Source organism: Podarcis raffonei, chromosome 12 (genome assembly GCF_027172205.1).
Source record: "Podarcis raffonei isolate rPodRaf1 chromosome 12, rPodRaf1.pri, whole genome shotgun sequence".
Classification (NCBI taxonomy): domain Eukaryota; kingdom Metazoa; phylum Chordata; class Lepidosauria; order Squamata; family Lacertidae; genus Podarcis; species Podarcis raffonei.
In genome coordinates, this window is record NC_070613.1 from 56,314,298 (window position 1) to 56,336,957 (window position 22,660).

At 43.3% G+C, this 22,660-nt stretch overlaps 1 protein-coding gene and 1 long non-coding RNA gene across 2 annotated transcripts in view; one reads left to right on the forward strand and one right to left on the reverse strand.

The window, feature by feature from the left end:
- Positions 1-8,619: 8,619 nt before the first annotated feature.
- On the reverse strand, positions 8,620-9,596 carry LOC128424377 (uncharacterized). Its single transcript, XR_008332999.1, has 2 exons — positions 9,157-9,596; positions 8,620-9,004 (listed from the first exon to the last, which is right to left on the reverse strand). It is a non-coding gene; the product is annotated as an uncharacterized LOC128424377 (long non-coding RNA).
- Positions 9,597-9,914: 318 nt separating this feature from the next.
- Positions 9,915-22,660, forward strand: part of CDK13 (cyclin dependent kinase 13) — a 40,652-nt gene continuing 27,906 nt past the window's right edge. The window contains exons 1-2 of the mRNA XM_053359414.1: positions 9,915-11,221; positions 18,977-19,591. Coding sequence (XP_053215389.1) covers positions 9,915-11,221; positions 18,977-19,591 — 1,922 coding nt within the window. The remainder of the gene's footprint in view (positions 11,222-18,976; positions 19,592-22,660) is intronic.

Here is a 22,660-nt window from a genome sequence, read left to right on the forward strand (position 1 = left end):
TTCTTAACCCAAGGTACCACTGTATGTGCATCCCTCTGCCTGGCACCTTGCTGCCCTTGGGTGCAGTGAATAATGTTGTTCTGGTGCCGGTGTAAGAATCCATTCTGTTGACTTTACTGTAGTCATTTAAATTTGGGTTCTTCACTAAACGGAAAAACATTCTCACTGCTATTGTATGAATTGTGTTTGATTGGATAACACAGGGAGCACCTCTTGTTTCTTCAACTGCAAGCACACATGATAACATTTTATCAAAACATGGCTGGAACACACTTGGACCTGCATCCAAAGTTTCACATGGCCAGGGAGGTTTGGAGTTGTTTCTCAAACAGCATCAAACATGACAAACTAATTTTGAAATAGATGTGAATTAAACATGGTATTGGATTCTGCTGTTCAAAGGAGAAACAACATGCACAGTGAATTTGACCAAAGTTGCTTTTGGAAATTATAAAAGCCAACAAAGAACTTACACTTACAAATAAATTGAGGCAATTATAATATGGGTATTATTATTATTATTATTATTATACCACCCTTCTTCTGTAGATCTCAGATAAGAACACAAAATACATATTAAAATACATAATAAAACAAAAAATAACCCACCCCTTCTGTTCATCCAGCATGTACCGTATTTTTTGCTCTATAAGACTCACTTTTTCCCTCCTAAAAAGTAAGGGGAAATGTGTGTGCGTCTTATGGAGGAAATGCAGACTGCAAAGCTATCCCAGAAGCCAGAACAGCAAGAGGGATTGCTGCTTTCACTGAGCAGCGATCCCTCTTGCTGTTCTGGCTTCTGAGATTCAGAATATTTTTTTCTTGTTTTCCTCCTCCAAAAACTAGGTGCGTCTTGTGGTCTGGTGCGTCTTATAGAGCGAAAAATACGGTAAATTAATCTTCATCACTATAACCATATCTATTCCCATTTCATTGTAACATAAATGTGTTCCAAGTGGCTTTGAAATCTATTCCATCCTTGTTTTCATTGTCCTTGACAGATGAATACTAATTACAGCATGGTCGCCTGGCTTGTAGATGTGCTTGCCCTTTCTTCTGCCATATGTAAAGTGTCACCTGTTCACTCCTTTAGGCATCTTATGTGAAGGCATATCTTTTTGGCCAGGTTTTTCTTGAGCCATCAAATTGGGCCTTGTTATTAGTATTTGTTTAACCTTTTCCTATACTTTTTATGATACTGTTTCATTATTTTTGTAAACTATTTATACATTTTTAAATATTAAGGGTTATAGAAGGGCTTTTAAATAAACATATTTTAAGATAAAGGGGAGTGTGTTCTGAACCTCTTGAACTTTTGTACAGACCATTTGAAATCTAAAACTGATTTGCTGAGATTGAAGGAGAAGATCAACTATGAAAAGAGATCAAGAAAGACACGTGTGATTCATTGTTCTAGAAAACTTATGAATTCTCATTTTAACCACTTCAGGTTAAAGAATCATCCACATTTTTTCCAGAGGTTTATGTGTTATAGACACTGGCCCGTGAACAATGCTATCGTATGAAAGAGCCCTAACTCTATGGAAGCCTCAAGGCCTTGGCATGCACCAGTTAACCTACCAATGTGGCAAGGATTGTAGCATGTGAAGTGAGGGGCTGGAAACCTAATGCTTTTAGAAAAGGATATGGGAAGCACAAAATGAGTAATGCTTATATTAATGAGAAGACATTGCAGTAAAGTGTAATGCCAGTGTTTTGAGGCATAATTTTGAGGCACATCAAGATTATAAAAGCCGCCAACTATATTTAGATAGGTCAGGGGCACATTTGGAGTTTTGAAGAAGTACAGTGGTACCTCGGGTTACAGACGCTTCAGGTTACAGATGCTTCAGGTTACAGACTCCGCTAACCCAGAAATAGTAAACACTGGAAAGCAGTGTTTTAATCTAAATAATCCAAAGAATGAATTATTTGAGGCACAACACACACACACACCTTGATAACTGAAATACATTGATTCATTTATCAAAGCATGTAATACACAAGGTTCAAATTGGGGCAGTATAAAGCAGCAATTCTGTCTTAAAGGTGGCAAACCACCTAGGCTTCACTAAATGGTTAATTTATGGCAGAGTGGAGAGCATTATTGGACATTGTTGTTGTAGTTTTAAAAAAGATACAAAATAGCTTTTCAAAAGGAAACAGTTTTTAACTGAATGAATGAATGAATCTTGAGTTGGATTGAAACAACATGCTTTCCTGAAAAAAATAACCAGCCTGAGATCTGATTTTAGTCACTGTAGAAGCTAAAACAAAACAACTGTATACAGAACCATGCTATCCTAAACACCAGCTGCTTCCTAATACATTTTTAATCTTCCATTTTATGCGGAGTTCTCTGTCTTAACTTCCCTAATCACAATGGCCAACACCCAACATATACATGTTTTAATGAGTCAATGCCTGGTTAACCGATTAAGGTGTAATTAACGTAGCTTATTCTTCAGCATTCTAAGTGCTGACAACAAGACTGGGCAAGAAGAGCACTCTTTCTACTCTTGCCCATTGTAAAGGTTTTTGGAATGCACTTAAAATGATGTGACTAGTGCGGTGGGGGAAATATGCTAATAAATCTTGCCCACAGTATATGTAAAAAAATAATTGTAAGATCCTAACAATAAAGGAAGTAAAATAAAACTATTCCCCACCTCCCCTATCTGCCACTTTTTACATGATGGAGTGCATACATTGTGATGAACTGCATGCAAGATTTAAGCATAGGGTGGACTCCCTGCAACTTGCTTCTGACCACAGAAGATTTAAGACTGCATAGAAGCAACACAGTGTGGTTTTGGAGCTCTTCTTAAAAATTATTCATTTACCACACTCTGAATTGTAGGAGGAAATGCAGAATATAGGAATGAACTGGCAGTCTCCACAAGGAGGAACAATAATACCTTTCAACTCAACAAATTGTTTTTTTATGCTATATTGAACCTGTTATGCTAGTTTAGGCAGTGTATTCCAAGCTAAGTAACCACTCTAGATGATTGCTTTCTAAAATGTAGATTATGAAGACCTTGAGTTAAAAGATAACAACACAAATTAGTTTTGTTTCAATTAATTTTTCTTTGATGCACTTTAGTAACAGAGATGTCATTTAACTCATAGAAGCAGAGTGAGGAACCTCAGGCCATTTATTTCTTCCCAGTCCTCAGGACTCTCTCCCCAGGCCACACTCCTTGAGTACTTTTCCCTGGCTAGGATGTACTGTATTTCTGAATTGTAATAATGCCACTGGCTTGCATGGTTGGAGAAAGATGTGGGTGTGTTGAGAAACCTCTGGCTTTTGCATGGCTGGAATGTAGCCTACTGCACAAAGTAAAGAAACCACATCCATTGCTCAGCCTGCTTTCGCCTCTGGTTCCCACCTTTGCAGCTCCTGGAAAGTTGCAGCAGAGTGCTGTGACCCGGTTCTGCTTGTGGTCTTCCCATAGGCCTCTGGTTGACCACGGTGCCAACAGAGACCCAAACTAGACGGGCCTTTGGCCTGATCCAGCAGGTTTTTCCAGGGGTTTTCTTGCGTTCTTGTGACTCTTTAAACAATTTCCTGGTTTTAGAATACATTAATAAAAAGTTTCAGCCTTTCTTCACACTACTGCGGTTTAGAAAATTTCGTTTTGATAAACCAAGGACCCACAAAAAGATTCAAAATGTTTGAGTCATATCTGGTGTTAGTAAAAAAACAAACAAAAACCTCCTGCCTTGCACCCTCTTTTATTCAGGTACCAAATGTTTAATTCCAATGGGCAAATCATTATTTTTGCTGAAAACAGAAACCTTGACATAATCCTTAAGTATCTTAACTCAGACTTATCTCAGTAAAATAATTGAACATCCAAGTTAGTAAAAATGTAAGGAGTAAAAAATCTTTATTCATTTCCTATGTTCAAATTGACCCAGTCCAGAATAGTCTTAATTGACCTGTATCTGCCCTTCATTTCTCTGAGCAAGGCTTAAGATATAATCTAACTTGCATAATTTTCTAGTTTTCTTATTAATAAACTTTAACCTAATTAACATTAGCATCCTGTTTCTTTGTTCTACAATGCACTGGCCTGAATCAGTTGCCCATTCGGCTACACACAGAAGAACACCGGCAGTATTTACGGTATGTTGCTGGGAACTCACCTATGACTGATGTGTAAACTTGTTTTACAAGTTTAAAATTGTTGTCAGTGTGGAGGTTAGCCTTACCACATCCTAGTTTACAGTAATTTAAACAATTCACTGGCTGAATAAGAAAGATTGTTCCCCTTAATTCATCAGGACAATCTTAGAAAATTGGCATGCTTATATGTGTGAGAAATTAGTTGACAGTTGTGATCTACCAGACTTACTATCATAACAACATATGAGGAATATTTCCTCTCAATGCCTGCAGTCAGATCTTGGAGTCTAAATATTGCTGCAAGTGCAGTCCTACACATTCCTCCTCAGAAGTAAGCCTATTAGGTTCAATTGAACTTCTAGGTTGGCATGTATACTTGACACTGTGTAGGGTTACAGCCTAAGGCAGGGGTCAGCAAACTTTTTCAGCAGGGGGCTGGTCCACTCTCCCTCAGACCTTGTGGAGGGCCGGACTATGTATTTCTTTGATGGGGGGGGGGAATGAACAAATTCCTATGCCCCACAAATAACCCAGAGATGCATTTTAAATAAAAGTACACATTCTACTCATGCAAAAACATGCTGATTCCTGGACCATCTGCGGGACGGATTTAGAAGGCCTTAGTGGGCCTTAGTTTGCCTTTTCAAAGGGAAACTTTTTTCCCAAAGGGGGCCAAATTTGATGAAGTGAACATGCGTGATTGTAGTTGTTGTGCTTTTTAAAACAATTTTACCCCAAAGTTGTTGAACTTTTTTTACGATTGAACTTGAGCTTTTTTTATGATTTGACCCCAATAAATACATTGCCACAGTGGCCGGATAGAATCAGCTGGGGGGCCAAATTAGGCCCCCAAAACAGACAAAACAGGGGAAGGGACTTGGTTTGTTATATCCTCCTTATATGGGTTTTGTGCATTTTTTTCATCTTATGATTAGGGGAGCTCAGCCAGAACCCTAAGAATCTGGGCATGGAGGGGGTAAGGGATTTCCTAGGAGCATGAATGAATATGAGGACATGTTCTGCACCACAGCCTATTATCAAAGCAGGAAGAAAGGCAACAGCAATATGGAATATGGTTGCATGGCTTTCTTCATATCTAACAAGGTTGCCTTCTCTCTCCCCCACCACCCAAAACATGTATGAGAGTTTTTGAAGCAATTTGCAGTGTAATAAAAGTAAAATATTCACTCTTCTTTGAAAGCACAAGCTTGTTTTTCTAGATCTCATACTGTCCTGTCAGGGGCAGCCCATCAAGTTTTGCCACCTGAGGCGAAACACGAAGGTGCCGCCCCACTTTTGCTGCCTCTCCCCCCACCCACCGAAGTTCGCTTACTGGGGTCAGGCAATTGCGGCTTCTGGGGTCTTGGAAGATCTTGTGAGAGCCTCATGAGATCTCACCAAAAGCAGCCACTTCTTCCCAGTGGCGTAGCGTGGGGGGTGCAGGGGGGGCCGGCCGCACCGGGCGCAACATCTGGGGTTAGGGCAAATCCATGGGTTAGGGGGCGCAAATCCACGGGTTAGGGGGCGCAAATCCACAGGTTAGGGGGCGCAAATTACTTGCCTTGCCCCGGGTGCTGACAACCCACGCTACGCCACTGCTTCTTCCTTCTCCAATGGTGGTGGTGGAGCACCCACAGAAATGCCCCTTAGATTCTCCCATCTGAGGCGGCTGCCTCAGTTTGCCTCATGGACGGATCTGTCCTGAGTCTTGTAAATAATGGGCACCAGGGATATAGCCTCCTTTTGGGAGGGTGCTTTTGAAGTTTTAAGATCAAGACTGATTAAAAATAAATGGGTTCTACTGTGTTAGACATGGTGTGTCTATTCTACAAAACTGTTTGAAGTTGGGAACCTAGTGACATTGGGAAGAGACATAATTTAGACTTTGATCTTTTATACTGTATTTCAAGGATACTTGATTCAAGAGACTGCAGAGTAGCCAGGAATCATCTTACAGTCACTGACCAGCTTGCTGAGTGGACGATTTCTCCTCAAACTAACCACACCTAATTCTGCTATTTTTGTCCACTCTCATTCCTGCCCGCGATACATCTGTTCATCATAATCCTGCAATAGCTATGCACTAGGGAAATGCACCAGAAAATACTTAAGTTAGAAAGTTATATACCAGGCCTGATTGTGTCTATCTTATGCTCTGTTAAGCAAATTCCAACATATGCAGGTTATGAGCTGACTCCAAAGTGAAAGTGTATTCCTTCCTTGGGCTGGGCAAAAAAAGGGTCATCTGAAAGTGGGGAATATTGACGACACCAGTCCCTTGTCATGGTCAGATCACTTCTGGTAGAGATTTAGGATTTCAGCACCTTTTCACCTCTGCAGAGGCAGGAGACCTTTTTGATGGTTCATCCTCAGAGGGGATGGATCTAATGGGTTTTCAGATGGCTTGGGGGGATTTTCCAGCTGATATGACAGGAGGCACTCCTGTCAAAGCCCTGGCTGACCTCTGGAACATCTGAATGGCTCAGGCCACTGACACAATCACCCCTCAGTGCCCTCTCCTTCTTCGTGGAACCCTTTTGGCTCCCTGGTATACTCCAGAGCTTAGGGCAAGAAAACAAGCTAGGAGACAGCTTGAACACGGGTGGAGGAAAACTCCAGTCAAATGCAATTGAACATGGTGAGGACTCATAATCAAGCCAACCTATTGGCAGTGAAGGCAGCAAAGGAGGCAGCAATCTATGGTCTTTCAAACTGTCAGTGGGTTATTGCTTGTTATTAGGGTATGTATTCTTGTGTTTTTATATTGTAAACCACTCTGTGATCTTCGGTAATTTAATTAATGAAAATCACACCTGTGTGTTGCATTTGAAAGTGCTATTATTGTGAAAAATCAGAATTAGAGCAAACATTGGAGAACTATTATTCTGCTCCATGGGCACTGGGGGAGCTAAGAAGAAAGCTCTGTGCTGATTTTCTTTCATCTCATTATTTTTTAAATTTTTATACCACCCTATACCCAGAGGTCTTTGACAAAAGTATTAATTTGCATGGGTCTGTGGATGTGCTAAGATTCTTCTAATGTTAGCTGGGACACATCTGCCTTGGGGGTGATAAATCCCTAATCAATGTCCTCTGTATTCTTATTTGGTTCCACTTCTTGGGTAACAATTGTGTGCTACGAAACAATACCTCCTGCAAAAAAATACAGATGGTTTAATTAGCCAGAGCCCTGGGAGAAGAGGATTGTTTTTGCATGGTGCCTAAAGATATGTAATGAAGGCACCAGGCGAACCTTCTTGGGGACAGCATTCCGCCAACAGGGAGCCACTGCAGAAAAGGCCTGTTTTTGTGTTGCCACCTTCCAGGATTCTCACGGAGGGGGCACACAAAGAAGGGCCTCAGATTTTGATTGCAGGGTCCAGGTTGGTGTATATGAAGAGAGGTGGTCCGGGAAGTATTGCAGTCCTGAGCCATTTAAAGCCCGGAAACTGATTGGCATCCAGTGCAGTTGGGCCAGGAATTATGCTATATGATCAGATCATCTTGTCGCAGTGAGCAACCTGCCCACTGAATTCTGCATCAGCTGAAGTTTCCAAACCGTCTTCAGAGGCAGCCCTACGTATAATGTGTTGCAATAATCTAACCTAGAGGTTACCAGAGCATAAAAAACAAAAAATTAGGCTATCCCTGCCCAGATAGTGGCACAGCTGGGGGCCACCAGTGTTTCAGTCTTATCTGGATTGAGCTTCAGTTTATTGGCTCTCACCCAGTCCATTATCAAGGCCAGACACTGGTCCAGTACACCACTTTCACACTTGTTGATGTAAATGAGAACCAGAGCTGGGTGTCATCAGCATACTGATGAATTTAGTTGGAAGCCTGTATGTTTGCTAGCAGTGAAGTGAAGGTTTCATGAATGCCTACAAGGACCACCAAGCATTTATTAGAATAGATATAGGAGGTTCAGCCTTCCCCACTGCTATATTTCCCCACTGCTATATCACATCTAGTCCATTTAGCTTTACATTGACAGTAGTTCTCCAGGATTTTAAGACAGGGTTCTCTCCCAGCCCTACCTTGCAATGCCAGGATTTGAACAAGGGATCTTCTGCATACAAAGCAAATGACCCTTCTCCAGCTATTTTTAGGTGGTTGTTGTTATGTCTGATAGCAGGTCTGATGCTATCCAAGTACTTTAACAAAAATTATCCTTTTAGAGGTCCAAATGCTTATCATATAATTTATGAATATCTGATTATCAAGTTATTTGGGCAGTCAGTATTAACAAATAAATAACATCCTTGGTTAAGACCTTTCCATGGATCCTATTGTTACAAAATTAGGATGTCGCAAAAGCATCACTTCGGGGGAAGATCAAGAAATGGTAACCTATTTATTAACAGCAGCAAGAGCAGAAATCTGGAAAACCCCTCCTCCACTAGCAGAAAAATCCTGACTCTGGAGTTGGGGAGATGACCTTCATGAGTCATGACAAAACTAAATAAGACTAACACAAAATCAGCAAATTGAAGATAAGATAATGGAGCTTGTTTATGTGATTTGTAACAACAAGATGCAAGAACAAAGCCATATGATTTGTTTGGAGACATAAAAGTTATCAAAAACTTTATACATTTCTGTTATAGATTAAGCACTTTATCAAGTTTTAAATAAGCTGGAAACATGCAATGTAAATTTTGTTGCATTTACAGACAATATATTTATTAAAACAACATTTATCCATCAATTGTATCAAGGTATTTGGAAATAAGTATCGTATTAAGGTTTCTGGGAATAAATAGAGAGCCATTCTTAAATTATGTCTCCTGTGCCTTTAAATAAAATGGAAAATCAATAGCTGGGGAACCTTCCATCCCTGCATCTTCTCCTCATGTCGAATCACTGCTTCTCCTGACCAAAAAATAAAGAGAGATGTATTATTATTATTATTATTATTATTATTATTATTATTATTATTATTAATAATAATAATAATAATAATAATAATATAATATATTTACGTATACCCCGCCCATCTGACTGTCAGAAAAACTTCTAATTACTTCGCTTCATTTGAGCTGCCACGGAGGCGACCCTCTAAAAAGCCGGAGAACTTCGAGCGCTTTTCGGACACCCTGCGTGGCCCCTCTGTCTCCTGCCCCGCACATGGAGGAGCTGCCAGTTTCAACAGGGGACCGGAAGTGTCGCATCGGGGGCAGTTCCCTATGACCTCTGAAATCCAGGATGCGGTCGAGGAAGCCGCCGGCCGGAAGTTCCGTACAGTAGGGGAAGGGAGGAGGGGGGAGCGGAGCAAAGCCTCGCGAGATCCCTCCGTGCTGAGGGAAGCGAGCCGAGCTCTCCAGATAGGCCTGCCCCCGTCTTTACCTCAGCGACGGCGCAGGCGCAGTCGGGCCGGTCTCCCCTTCTGTCTCTTTCTGTGGGAGTGTGAGGGAGAGAGAGAAGCGCAAAGCGGGCGACGGGGACCGTTCGGCGGCCTCTTCTGCCCCGCCACCTCCGGCTTAGGCCGTGAAGCGACGAGCCGTGGGCGGCGGCGGGATCCTGCGCGCCGGTGCGGGGCGGGCTGAGGCGACTGTCGGCGGCAGCGGCGCGCCAGGCCTCACTCGGGGCCCTGCCGGGAATGCGGAGAGTTCGCGTCAGGCGCCGCGCATCGCCAGGAGGCCGCCGGGGACGCTTCTGAGGAGGAGGCCGGGGCGCCTCATGTGAAGAGACCGGCGCGCTCGGGATCCGGGTCCCATGGCGGCTCCTGCTCTGGGCTCGTCCTCGGCGCCTTGACGGAGTCCTGTTCGCCGGAGCGGTCCCGATGCCGAGCACTTCGGAGGCGGCGGCGGCGGCGGCGTCTTCGTCCGGAGGCGGGAGCGGCGTCCGGGGCTGGGGCGGCTCCGAGTCGCCGGCGGCGGAGAAGAAGCGGTTGCATCACCGGCGGCGGAAGCGCGGCTCGTCGGCCCAGCCGCCGCCGCCTCCTCAGCCTCCTTCTCCTCAGCCGCTGCCCGCGTCTCCCGCGGCGGCCCCTCCGCTGCTGTTCCCGCTGCTGCCGCCGCCGCCGCTGCCGCAGCAGCCCTCGCTCCTGCAGCCGCCGCTGCCGCCGCAGTCCCTGCTGTTCCTGGCGGCCACCGGCTCCTCCTGCTGCGGGGAAGGGGGGGAGCGGAAGCGGCCCCGGGGCAAGCGGCGCCCGGGCTCCCGGCACAAGCGGCGGCGCGTCCGGTTGCGCGGGGGGGCGGGCCTGTCGGAGCGGCGCGGGAGCGGGGCGGGCCTGGGGCCTCTGGTGGAAGCGGCGGCCGAGGAGTACGACGACGTCAGCTCCCAGTCGGAGGGGCCGCTGGGCGGCGGGACGGCCGGGGCGGGGAGCGGCGCGGGGAGCCCGGGCTCCTCCTCGGGCGGAGGCGCGGGCAGCCAGCCGCGCTCCAGCCGCGCCGAGGCGGAGCGGGGCCCCCGGCGGCCGCCGCGGAGGGAGCACCGCAGCAGCAGCGGCCGGCGCTCCCGGGAGCGCCACCGGGAGCACCGGCGGCGGGGGGAGGACAAGGACAAAGCGCCGCCGCCGCCGCAGCATCCGGAGGGAGCGGCCGCGGCCGCCCGGGTAGGGGGAGCCGAGGCCTCCTCCTCCTCTTCCTCCTCCAAGTCCCGTAGCCGCCACAACCACAGCGGCGGCCAGGACCGAGAGGGGCCCCGGAGCAGCAGCGGCGGCGGCAGCGACGGCCGCAGGAAGGGCTCGGCTGTCTCGCCCAGCGGCGGCGGCGGCGGCGGCAGCAGCAGTAGCAGGAAAGACCGGCAGAGCAAAGCCCCGCGAAGCCAGGCGAAGGCGGCCAAGGAGCCTCCTTCTGCTTACAAGGAGACACCCAAGGCGTACCGGGAGGACAAGGCCGAGCCGAAGGCCTACAGGCGGCAGCGGTCCTCGCCGAGCCCCGGCCGCGATGACAGCCCGCCCAGCCACAGGGCCTCGCAGAGCCAGCGCAGCCGCAAGTCGCTCAGCCCCCGCTCGCCTCTCAGCCCTTATCGCCGCCGCTCGCCCAGCTACAGCCGGCACAGCTCCTACGAGCGCGGCGGGGATGTTTCGCCCAGCCCGCACAGCAGTTGGCGCCGCTCTCGCAGCCCCTACAGCCCCGCCATCAGGTAAGGTGCAGGGCCACCTTGACAGAACAGAGGATGGTTGGGAGGGATCCTACCTTCAGAAAGGTTCAGAATTGTGACCTGAAAGGGATAGGCTGGGAATTCTCTTTAAGTAGTGGTCTTCAATATGTAAACATCTCCGTTTTCCTTTCTCTTGTGGGACCATAGTAGGAAATACAACTCAGCTGGTGAGCTTTGGCTTGAACCCATTACCAAGTTTGAGAATGCAGAATTTTCACACGAAATTGGCATTTCTTTAATTTGATGGAACTTTTAGGGTCATAGCAAAGTGCCATAGGTATTTTCTAAACAGGTCTCTTTCTAAATTGTGCTAAAAGTTGGGGGTAGTTACAATCAGTTACTGCTGGAGTGGTGCAGGTGACATACCCTGAAAGTATTGTGAAATTCCTTTCGGAACCAAATCACTTCAAACTGAAAATTTTGAAAAACTTTAGATGTTTTGAGCTAAAAACTATTCACTTCTAAATGTTTTGCAGCTTAAACAAAGTAGGCTGCAATCCTATGCACGATTCTTTGGAAGTAAGTGACATTGAACTTGGTGGGGCTTACTTGCAAGTTGACATGTGTACGATTTCACTGGTAGAATTTCTCAGTACACTACAGAAGTGTTTCCTCAAATATTATACTGTGTAAAAACAGGCTGTTATCTGCAACTCAGTGTGGCTGCAAGTTACTAGCCTATGTTTCTGCCTTTGCTGCCAAGGAAGTAGTTTCTTAATAGGCTAGTATAAAAATTGTCTTCTATCAAGGGGACTGGTGGAGGAATGACTGCATGATCTACATCTCCTCTGCTGTCCTGTTTCTGTGATAGAGGAAAGGGTTTTCCTTCTGCAGTGATCATGGGAACCAAATGGGCTGACAGGAGAGACAGAATTTTCTATGCTTTCTCAGCCAGTCAGCTCACTCACCTGCATGGAATTCTTGGTTGCTTTTGGCTGCTGAAGTTGTTAAATTTGAGACTGTCTCTTCATAGAAAATGGGAAGATTGTTTTTAGACTTGGGATGTATTCTTTAGATAAGGTTTTGATTACTGTTCAGTTTTGAACAGCTCAGGTTTTGTTTGATTTCTATATCAATACATAAAGCAGGAGTGCTTTCTACATCACCTTTTTGGGTTGAGATAAGGGCTTGGTAACATGACAAGAGGTTTTCTAGGAACATATGTCTGCCAGTAGCTACTCTGGTTTTGAAAAACCTCCTTTGACCTAATCCTGTCTGTTATGACTGTTGTCTGCAATGCAATTCTGTATATGCAAAGCAAGCCCCACTGAGTTCAGTGGAGCTTATTCCCAGGTAAGTGTTTATAGAATTGTAGTCTTTGATAGTTTTTGTAGCTCATTACTACCAATTTCGATTCTTCTTTTCCTTCACAGTACAGACAACTCCCCATTTACCCACATGGCTTCACTAGCACAGCTGATGGGTGGGGAAGAGCCTTTCCTGCCCCTCTGCTGTGGCAGTTGATCTGTCACTTCAGGCTCTCACACAGCTGACAGGTGGGAACAGGGGAAGGTTCTTCCAGCCCATCAACTGAGCTGATACAGGCGACCTTTTGGGTATGCAGACAGGGGTTCAGAATATAACCCCTGTGTAAATGGAGAGTCGCCTATATATACATATGGAATGTCAGCTTAATTGAAGTCAACATTTTCAGTAGTCCATACTCCTGTTTGATACAGAGAATCATTTAACTCGTTTTAGCGCCAATTAAAACGCTGGTTCACATAACTTCTGTTCATAGCTTTCAAATCAGTTTTCAAAAGTGTTCTGTGGTGGCATTGTGCTAGTGGAAGCACTTCTTGCACAAGGGAAGACACTCTCCCCCCGCCCCCCCATTCTTCTCCTACCAATTGTAGCCCTTTATGCATGCTTATTATTGGAAAATACATAGGTTGGTAGGAAAGAGGTCTTCGGCTCTACCTAATGTAACAAGTTGGAGAGCCAAGAAAGCCATGCTGGTTCCTTTGTTGTCAGGAGATAGATCCAAGATGATGTCTCATCTCCAGGTCCAAGGGAGAAGTGAGAGGAGGAGGCGGAAGTGAGAGAGATGCAACCTGAGGATTCTACTTCAAAGGAAGGATGGTCAGCACAGTTTAAAGGACAGAGGCAGTTTAAGAAGTTGGAGGTCTCCTGCTTTATCTGTTTAACCATATGCAGAACCCTTATCTCAACAAGCTGAGTTGCACCCCACTTTCAACTGGAAAAGGATTAGGGTCCTCCAGAGTGACATCAGCTGATGGGTGGGTGTGGTTTGAGGAAAATGGCCTCATGGCAAAATTGCAGTGCGATTGGTCTGTGGATCAGAGGTTCCCCACCCCTGTGCTACAGTTGGCTTTTTACCTTGTGGATGGGTGGAATGCAGCAAGAGCTACAATAGTAGCTGTCTGTAATGTTTGAACCTCAGGTGCTTAGTTATTTATGGTATGACGTCCATTCCACACTGATTAGGTAGGGCTTGCCAGTAGGGCAACTGCATGGATGACAACTTTCAAGGTTTTTTGTTGCAAATCCCTCCTTGCCCCTTAAACCCTACTTCCTCCACCAAGAGAGGGTTTTATCATTTAGGAGCTAGTAATTTAAGATGTATGTGCATGTGATCACACACTCACACACATGCTTTCTCTTTCCCTGCCCCCTCAATATTCTGCCATGGTAAATACTAGTGGAAGAGAGTTTCAGATGAAACTCCTGTTTGTAGTATTTGACTTGTAATGTTTTGGTAATTATTATTGTCAAACCAGAGGTGATAAACCAAAGTTTTTTATTATGTTTCTGAGGGAGGGTGGCAATAGATGAGGTTTATTTTTCCAGAGTAGATAGTTATAGAATAGAATTGCAAGCCATTATCTAAGTACAAAACTTTGGGGCCTGGAAAGGAGCTTGTGTATGTGTGAAGGAACAAGAAGATTCACTGGAGAAAAAGGCAGGTCACAGCTTAATAGTTACAGTTCACAAGTAGCAAAGCATAGTACACAAGCAAGAATCCACTTTCTGACAACTGTTACAGTGTCAGAAACTGCCTGTCTGCTGGGCAGAAGCAGGGGCTGAACCATTCTGTGGGGATTGCAGTTATTGGCATTATAGACGGAGAATGTACATAGCTTTTAAATTTTCTTGTAAATGTTTTTAATTCGTCTGAGTTGTTTGGCTACCTTGGACTCCTTTGAGAGGAAGGCTCGGATAAAATCGATAAATAGTAAATTATACAATATACTTGGCATGGTTGGTATACACTGATAGAAAGTTGGGTTAGTGTCCTAATATGGCTCTAATAGTACAGTGGTACCTCGGGTTACAGACGCTTCAGGTTACAGACTCCGCTAACCCAGAAGTAGTACCTCGGGTTAAAAACTTTGCTTCAGGATGAGAACAGAAATTGCGTGGCAGTGCAGCGGCAGTGGGAGGCCCCGTTAGCTAAAGTGGTGCTTCAGGTTAAGAACAGTTTCAGGTTAAGAACAGGCCTCCAGAACAAATTAAGTTCTTAACCCGAGGTGCCACTGTACTATCCTAGCCAGCATACTTTGCAACTCCTGCTGTAAGGCGTGTAAAGTTAAGAAGTTTCTCCAAATCTTCAAGATAGCCTTGAATTTTCCCATATTATTCTTTTCAACAAAATGTTTATATTGAAAAGTGTAACTAAACTTACTTTTGTTCCTCAGCATCCTCAACCTCTGGAATTATAGCTAAAAATGGATCATGGTCAGTTCTATACCTTTAGTGGTTTTCTTTCTCTCTTGTGTGTCAATGCCCCTTCCTTTCACACATGAAATTTACAGGTTTCTAGTGCTGGAGGAAAAATGTAGTACACACTTCTTAATCTCCAGATAAATCACAGGTGGTGAGCCTCCAGACCCAGGGGTAGGCAACCTAAGGCCTGTGGGCTGGTTGCGGCCCAATCGCCTTCTCAATCTGGCACACAGACATATGGGAATCAGCATATTTTTACATGAGTAGAATGTGTCCTTTTATTTAAAATGCATCTCTGGGTTATTTGTGGGGCATAGGAATTGGTTCATTCCCCCCCCCCCCCCCAAAAATAGTCCGGCCCACCACATGGTCTGAGGGACGGTGGACCGTCCCATGGTTGAAAAAGGTTGCTGGCCCCTGCTCCAGACCGTGGGTCCTCTGCTCCACACCTGTCATTATGCAATGTTAGATGTGTAGTAGTTCGCCATGACTGCAAAGGAACAATCAGTGCACTCCTGATTTTTGTTCTGCAAGCGGGGCTTGTACTCAGCACCTTTTAGATTGGGTGCCAAATACAAGTCCCACTAGGATGATTCCACTTCAGACATCATGGGTGCAGACTTATCTTACCAGAAGCTTTCAATGCTGAATTTAAACACCTGATCAGTTCCTTTGTGTAGTATCCCTGTCATGTTTGGAGTTTGCTTTCAGATGCACAGTGCTTGAGTCTGCAAGGAAATAATCTTCCTTTGCAGTCATGGTTTTATGTAAAGCCAAAGTCAGAAAGAGGAAGAATCTAGAGGGTGCTTGGAGGCACTTCTGATTATTCATTTGAAATGATGGCATATGTCAGGTGATTGCCAGATGTGTGGCTCCACTCACCTGTCAAAATTGCCGAGAAAGAGTGGGCCGGTTTTAGATCCAGTCCATTGGCCAAATACAATTTCCTACTTGGATCCAGTTGTATTCCTGACATAAATAGTCCAAAATGCTTGGCTGCCTCTGGGATTGCAAACTTGCATGATATTGGAATTACTCATATTTGAGAACATAAAAAACTGAAAGTAAGCAAAGAAAATTCATATAGTTACTTAATTTTCAGTGGGTAGCTTCAGATCAGTTGAGTTTATGTTTAATAATTGTATTGACGCTTTGAAAAAGTAGTAATTGCAGTAAGGGGGGGTTGGTGATTATATTTATGGGGCTGCAGGGGAAATGAAAATTGAGCAGAGTAAGCTTAGGTGAGCCTAGTCTCGTTCTCTCCACATACACACCCTTTCAGGAGATGCTTTTACAGACACTTCTACAGCGCAGTAGGGAGGAGCGTCAGGAAAGCCTTTTGCATGAGTGGCTTCTCACTGCCCTTCTGGATACAAGCTTATATTTGCATGTAGAGCTAACACTGGAGTTTAGCATCCTGAAAGTTTTACTGAAAGCAGTTTTTAGAACAACAGTTGTTTAATTTTGTTTCCTGCTCATTCTGATTTTGCATGTGTAATTTGGGTGGCTTAGTAGCATTTCAGCTCTGGACATCTGAATTGTCTTCGAGAAAAGGAAACAATTGGAATTTCCCTTGAGCTATTCAAGGTATGCAGGATAGGAATTGAAAATGGTGTCAAAATGTGTTCACCTTTTGAGTGCCTGAATTCCCCACCCCCACCCCTATGCTAAAGAATTATTTCAGTGGTTGCATTGCACCATATTACAGGTAATGCAGCACTGAATTATACAATAGTGTATCTGATAACAATACTGCCAGCAGTACCATGCAGAAGGAAATTAGATTTAAGTTAAATCAGAAGTTCAGTAAATCAGTGTGAATTTGCATCTTTCTTAAACTTTGTCAAAACTGGGTGGGTGGGTATTTAAGTTATTTTTATGTTGCTCTTCAGTACATGTGTTTTAAAGGCAGCTGAGAAATAAATAAATAAAAAACAACAACTATAAAATCAAACTACAGTAAAGAGTAAAACTTTTACAGTAAAGCAGCCCAAAAGCACAACAGCCGATAAAGCCACACTCAGCCAGAGATTCAGAATTCATCATAAGGAATATTCCAAACACAGGGTGCCACAGCTGAAAAGGTCTGCACTTTCCTAACATACGAAAGATGGGGCACCCAGAGAAGGACCTCAGAAAATATTAGTGTATGATAGGTTCATGTGGGAGAAGATGGTTCCTTCTTCAGATCCCCAGGTCTCAAGCTGTATAGGATTTTAAGGATAAGCCACCGGCATTTTGAATTGTTTCAGAAGTAAACCAGCAGCTAGCGAAGCTGTTGGAGGACCAGCAGGTATGTTCTCAGTGGCCTGACCAGCTTAGGCGAACAGCAATGTTTGGGGGTAACTGAAGGTTCCAAGTAGATTTCCAAGTGAGCAGAAATCCAATAAATGGCTGTAGTTTAATCTGGAGGTTATCAGAACATGGATAACAATAGCCAGGAGAGGTTCCAGTTAATGAAAGGAGGTTTTTGATACTGATTCCAATTGGACCTCCAGTTATAAAGCTGGATATACCGGTATTTATTCATTTATTTTTAATTTGTGTTAATAATTATCAATCTAACAACACAAAACAATATGCAAATAATTAGAGGTGATATTCTATCACTTATATATATGAGAATAAGGCTCCTGCCTACAGCTGATCTTCCAAAAAGCAGTTGCTTTTCTCCCCTCCAAGTCAGGATTGGGAGAGGAGGAGATAAACACCTGTCTTTGGAAAGATCTGCTGCCCACAGCAAAGTCCTACATGCAGGCAATTCTTTCCAAACAGCAAGCAGTTGCTGTTCTCCTGATCTTTGGAAAGATCCTGTATGCTGGACTCAGTGCTTTTGGAAGCAGCAAAGAGACTTGCAAAGCTGTGAGTTTGGTAGTTGGGTGGTCCTGCCCACCTGCCAACCATGTGATATTGATCCTTTAGAGCAGGCATCTCCAGACTCGACCCTCCAGACGTTTTGGGACTACAACTCCCATCCCTAGCTAACAGGACCAGTGGTCAGGGATGATGGGAGTTGTAGTCCCAAAACATCTGGAGGGCCGAGTTTGGGGATGCCCGTTTTAGAGCAGGTATGTGAAAACCTATAGAGGAGCTGATTATCAACAATATAAATTTATACCGAGTTTCTGTTGTACAGGAGTGTTGGCCTGAGGCACTAGTAGTAGCAACAATAACAACAACGATAACAATAATTTATTATTTATATGCCACCCATCTGACTGGGTTGCTCCAGCCACTCTGGGCGGCTTCCAACAAATTAAAACACAGTAAGACATCAAACATTAAAAGCTTCCCTATACAGGGCTGGTAATACTTCTCATTGGCATCTTGCATAAAAGGGCTCCTGAAAATAAAGAAAATAAATGTGAGAGAAACAGTGTGAAATACTGCTTTATTGCTTTGTTCCTTTGGTTGGAATTATTTTTTCCAAGCCAGACTAGTGTTGACAGGTGAAATTTTCATGCACATTTGTAGCTGAATGTACTGTTACCTTAAGGCACTCACAGTGTATATGTAGCTTAATTATTACTGTGTGATATTAAATGTTCATTCTCTAAGTACATTTAAGTTTTAAGTCAGCCTTCTTCAACCTTGGCCTTGGTGTTTGGGGCTGATGGGAATTGTAGTTCAACAGTAAGGATGACATAAGTCACAGTAGATTGGTTTAACATAAAAATTTAAATAGCCTGATTTGATTTGTGCCTGAGAGAAAATGTTATAGAAGTTCTCTTACTGGTGTAGTGAAAGTCAAAACTGTTAGTACTAAAAATAATTTTAAAGCTTTCTTGGATTAAATCCTGACCTCACTGATCTCAAAATGAAGAGTGGAGCCGATTTATGTTCAGTCAAGTTTACAATGCCTACAACAGAGATGGAAAACTCTGTTGTAAAATATATCACATTATTTCCTGCTGTTGCTAAAGGGTTCTAACCAAGAAGCCAGTTACCCTGCAAACATACTAATGAAATGGTTGTAAAAGCTGTTCAGTAAAGAGAAAGATGGTGGAGTATAAAAATGGGCACTGACTAAATCTTTACTCTTCTAAACAGAAGATCAGCAAAATCCAGAAGCAGAAGCCCTTATTCATCAAGGCACTCAAGATCCCGCAGTAGGCACAGATTATCAAGATCCAGAAGTCGGCAGTCGAGTATTTCTCCTAGTACTCTGACTCTAAAAAGTAGCCTGGCTGCAGAGTTGAATAAGAACAAAAAAGCTAGAGCCGCAGAGGCAGCCAAGGCCAATGCGAAAGCTTCAAACACATCTACACCTACAAAGGGAAGCGCTGAAAACACTGGCTTGACCATTCCTCAAGCGAACAATGTGAAGGAACTGAAGAAGATAAAAACTGAACACGTACCTTCCCCTTCAGGTGGTACAGTCTTGAAAAATGATAAGGCAAAGGCTAAAGTCCCAGTTCAGGAGACGAAGGGGGAAAACAGTTTGACTGTCGAGAAAGCTGCTAAGCAAAAAGTTTTGGTGGCGAAAGAGAGTAAAGCCACTCCTGTCAAGCCACCATTGCAACCTGCTTCCGTGAAAGAGAAAAGCAAGCCCCACCCACCAAGTGTAGCACCTAAGGAAAAGGATCGCAGTGTTTCACTAATAACTTCCACGCTTCCACCCCTGCCTCTTCCACCTATGCTTCCTGAAGATAAAGATACAGATAGGTGAGTTGTAAAATACTTAACTTTCTCTCTTAAGACATAATTTCCACCTGGAAATTGTTTGGGTTTTGTTTTTTTTTAAGATGATGCTACGTACCATTGTTTAAGGTATGAATAATGCTTGATAAACTATATGTAAGGGGGGAAATAACCTAACAACCTGATTACTGCGACTCCAGGTATGTTGTAGGTGTTGTAGACAAAATATTCCTGAACCCTGTTAAGGACTTTTTCTTGATATCCACAGGCCAGATAGCAGTCTTAGTATATTAAAGGACCTACAGTCTTAAAAGATTTTTACCTCTTTCTCATTTATTTTGTGTGGGCCTGTATCATAATATTACTAGAAGCCTGTAGTCAATGTTTCGGCTAGTAAACTCCAGTTCATGCAACTCTTCTTCAGCACCTCCCACCTGTTACCTAATCAGTGAACTGAAATCAGTGAAGTTTATTTATTTTTTTATAAAGATATTTATTAAAGTTTCCAATTTTTATACAAACAAAAAACAAGCAAAGAAATTAAAAAAAAAACCATATAGTTCGTAAAACATACTTTTCAATAACAAATTTCTCTGACCTCCTCATACCTCCCCTTCTTGTATTCCATTTCAGATTATTTGTTCAGCAAATCCTTAACTTAAAGCATTACAGCTTATAATATCACCTTATTTTCTATCCAAACCCTTTTTTCCCCATCCATGTTCCTTTATATCATTACAGCTAGAAACCACTTAATTTCAATCCAACATCATTCAACATTCCTTATGAAATCAGTGAAGTTTATCTCATATGCCTTTCCGCCTCTCTTTTAACCCAGACTCTGACTGCTCTTTTTTTTTTTTTGTAGCCCTCACCTTGCCTCTCGCCTCTCTCACGCTTCCAAGAGAGGTTTACATGTCCTATGCACAAGCACATTCTTTTTTATTCTGTGGGGCTTAGCTTCAACCAGAGCCAGGGCCTTTTCAACACTGGCTCCGGCCTGGTGGAAGGCTCTGCCTCATGAGACCAGGGCCCTGCAGGATCTGATTTCTTTCCGCAGGGCCTGTAAGACAGAGTTGTTCCGCCTGGCCTTTGGCTTGGAGCCAATTTGATTCCCTTCCCCTCTTTCTTTTTTCTTTTTCCTTTCTCCTCCTGTGATGAGGCTGCATTTTAATATTTTAATGTTTCAATATTTTAATGTTGTATTTTAATCTTGTTTTAAAGTTGTATTCAACTTGTTTTTATTATTGCCTGTTAGCCGCCCTGAGCCTGGCCTTGGCTGGGGAGGGCGGGGTATAAATAAAAATTATTATTATTTTTATTTTTATTATTATTATTATTACTACTACTACATATAAGTGTGCATAGGATCACAGCTTGAAGGAATTCACCATCACATGTCTTGTTTCTTCCCACCTGCTATGATTCCTCAATAGTTGTTTTTCTTTGCCAACAACGCCATTTGTGGCTAGCTATGGCAGTGACCATATTGAGAACAGTTGCTACTGGAGTGAACAACAATGGTTTCTTTACAAAGTTAGCTGCAACTGCTGAACTGATATAGCAAACGTCTTTTCTCTCTTGGAGTAAGAATGAGGAAACTGAAGATGATCATTATATGTGCAATAATGCTTTTAGGAATGAAACCTTGTTGGACTTCTGAGTAAATACTATTGTGTTCCGACTAACCAAACCTGTGTCTGAGCCTGTCTTTGGCTCCTTGCCAGGCTGACACGTACTTTTACTGTAACTAACACAATAGAGTGTGATAGCTGAATTGAGTTGTATTTTTGGCAACAGCGTTCTTCATTTTTTTGGCCATATAGATTGTCCCATGTGAGGGAGGGCATAAGCAGATTGATCCCACCTTCCTTTACCTTTGCTTTCCTCTTTACCTTTGGTAATTCTCCACAGTTCTGTACCAGTTCTGTCCTCGTCTTGGGACCGTAAGGTGAAGGGTGAGAAATAAATAAATAAATAAATAAATAAAGGATGAACAAGGAAGAAAGTGTATAGAAACATTTAATTTGAATAAATTGATTAATAAAATGAATCCAAAACATCTGCCAATAGCTGTACATGAGATAAGACTGATAAACCTAATGGAATAATATGGTACATATGTATATGAAAGCATCAAAGATGTTTCAGCCTCAAAAGACCCTCAGCAGAAAATTAGTCAACAATTTATTTTTATTTTTTTAACGATATTTATTAAGATTTTACAAAAATAAAAAATAAAAAATACAAGTAAAAAACAATTCCATCTTTCCATCACATTCTTTCATTTGCTTGATTCCCGGACCTCCTCAAACCTCCCTTTTTGTATTCCAATTTAATTTGTTAGTTCAGCAAATCCTTCCCCTCTTTACTTATCCTAATCTTTAATCTTAAAATAATGTAACATTAGATTTTTGTCTATTAATAGTCCAATTTTTTCATACTCCTTATAGCATTGTAGCTAAAAACCACATAACTTTTCATCCAACATCATTCTAACATTCATTAATTTTACAATATTTCCGTAAGTAGTCTTTAAATTTCTTCCAATCTTCTTCCACCGACTCTTCTCCCAGGTCTCGGATTCTGCCGGTCATTTCTGCCAATTCCATGTAGTCCATCACCTTCATCTGCCATTCTTCCAGAGTGGGTAGATCTTGAGTCTTCCAATAGTTGCAAAAATTTTAACTTCTTAGCTAGTTCAACTTTGTTTTTAACAATTTAAAAACAAAGTTGAACTAGCTAAGAAGTTAAAATTTTTGCAACATTAGTGATACCTGGAAAATGCACGAGTATATCTGGTATTCAAACCACCCAAAATAAATCATAATAGCAAATCATATTTAATCTTCCTGAACATGGGCGTAGCCAGGATTTTTGTTGGGTGGCAGACTTTCATTGGGGACGGGGGACGGGGACAGAACCTCAGATTTTGATTGATTGTGGGGGCAGCCACCTCCCCTGCCACCGCCACCGGCTATGCCAGTGTTCCTGAATTGTGTTATTGCTTATTGAGGAATCACATTTATATATCCATAGATGCAGATCCATTCAACCTGTGTACAGTATTGGGGGGGGGCGGGGAGTGGAAGC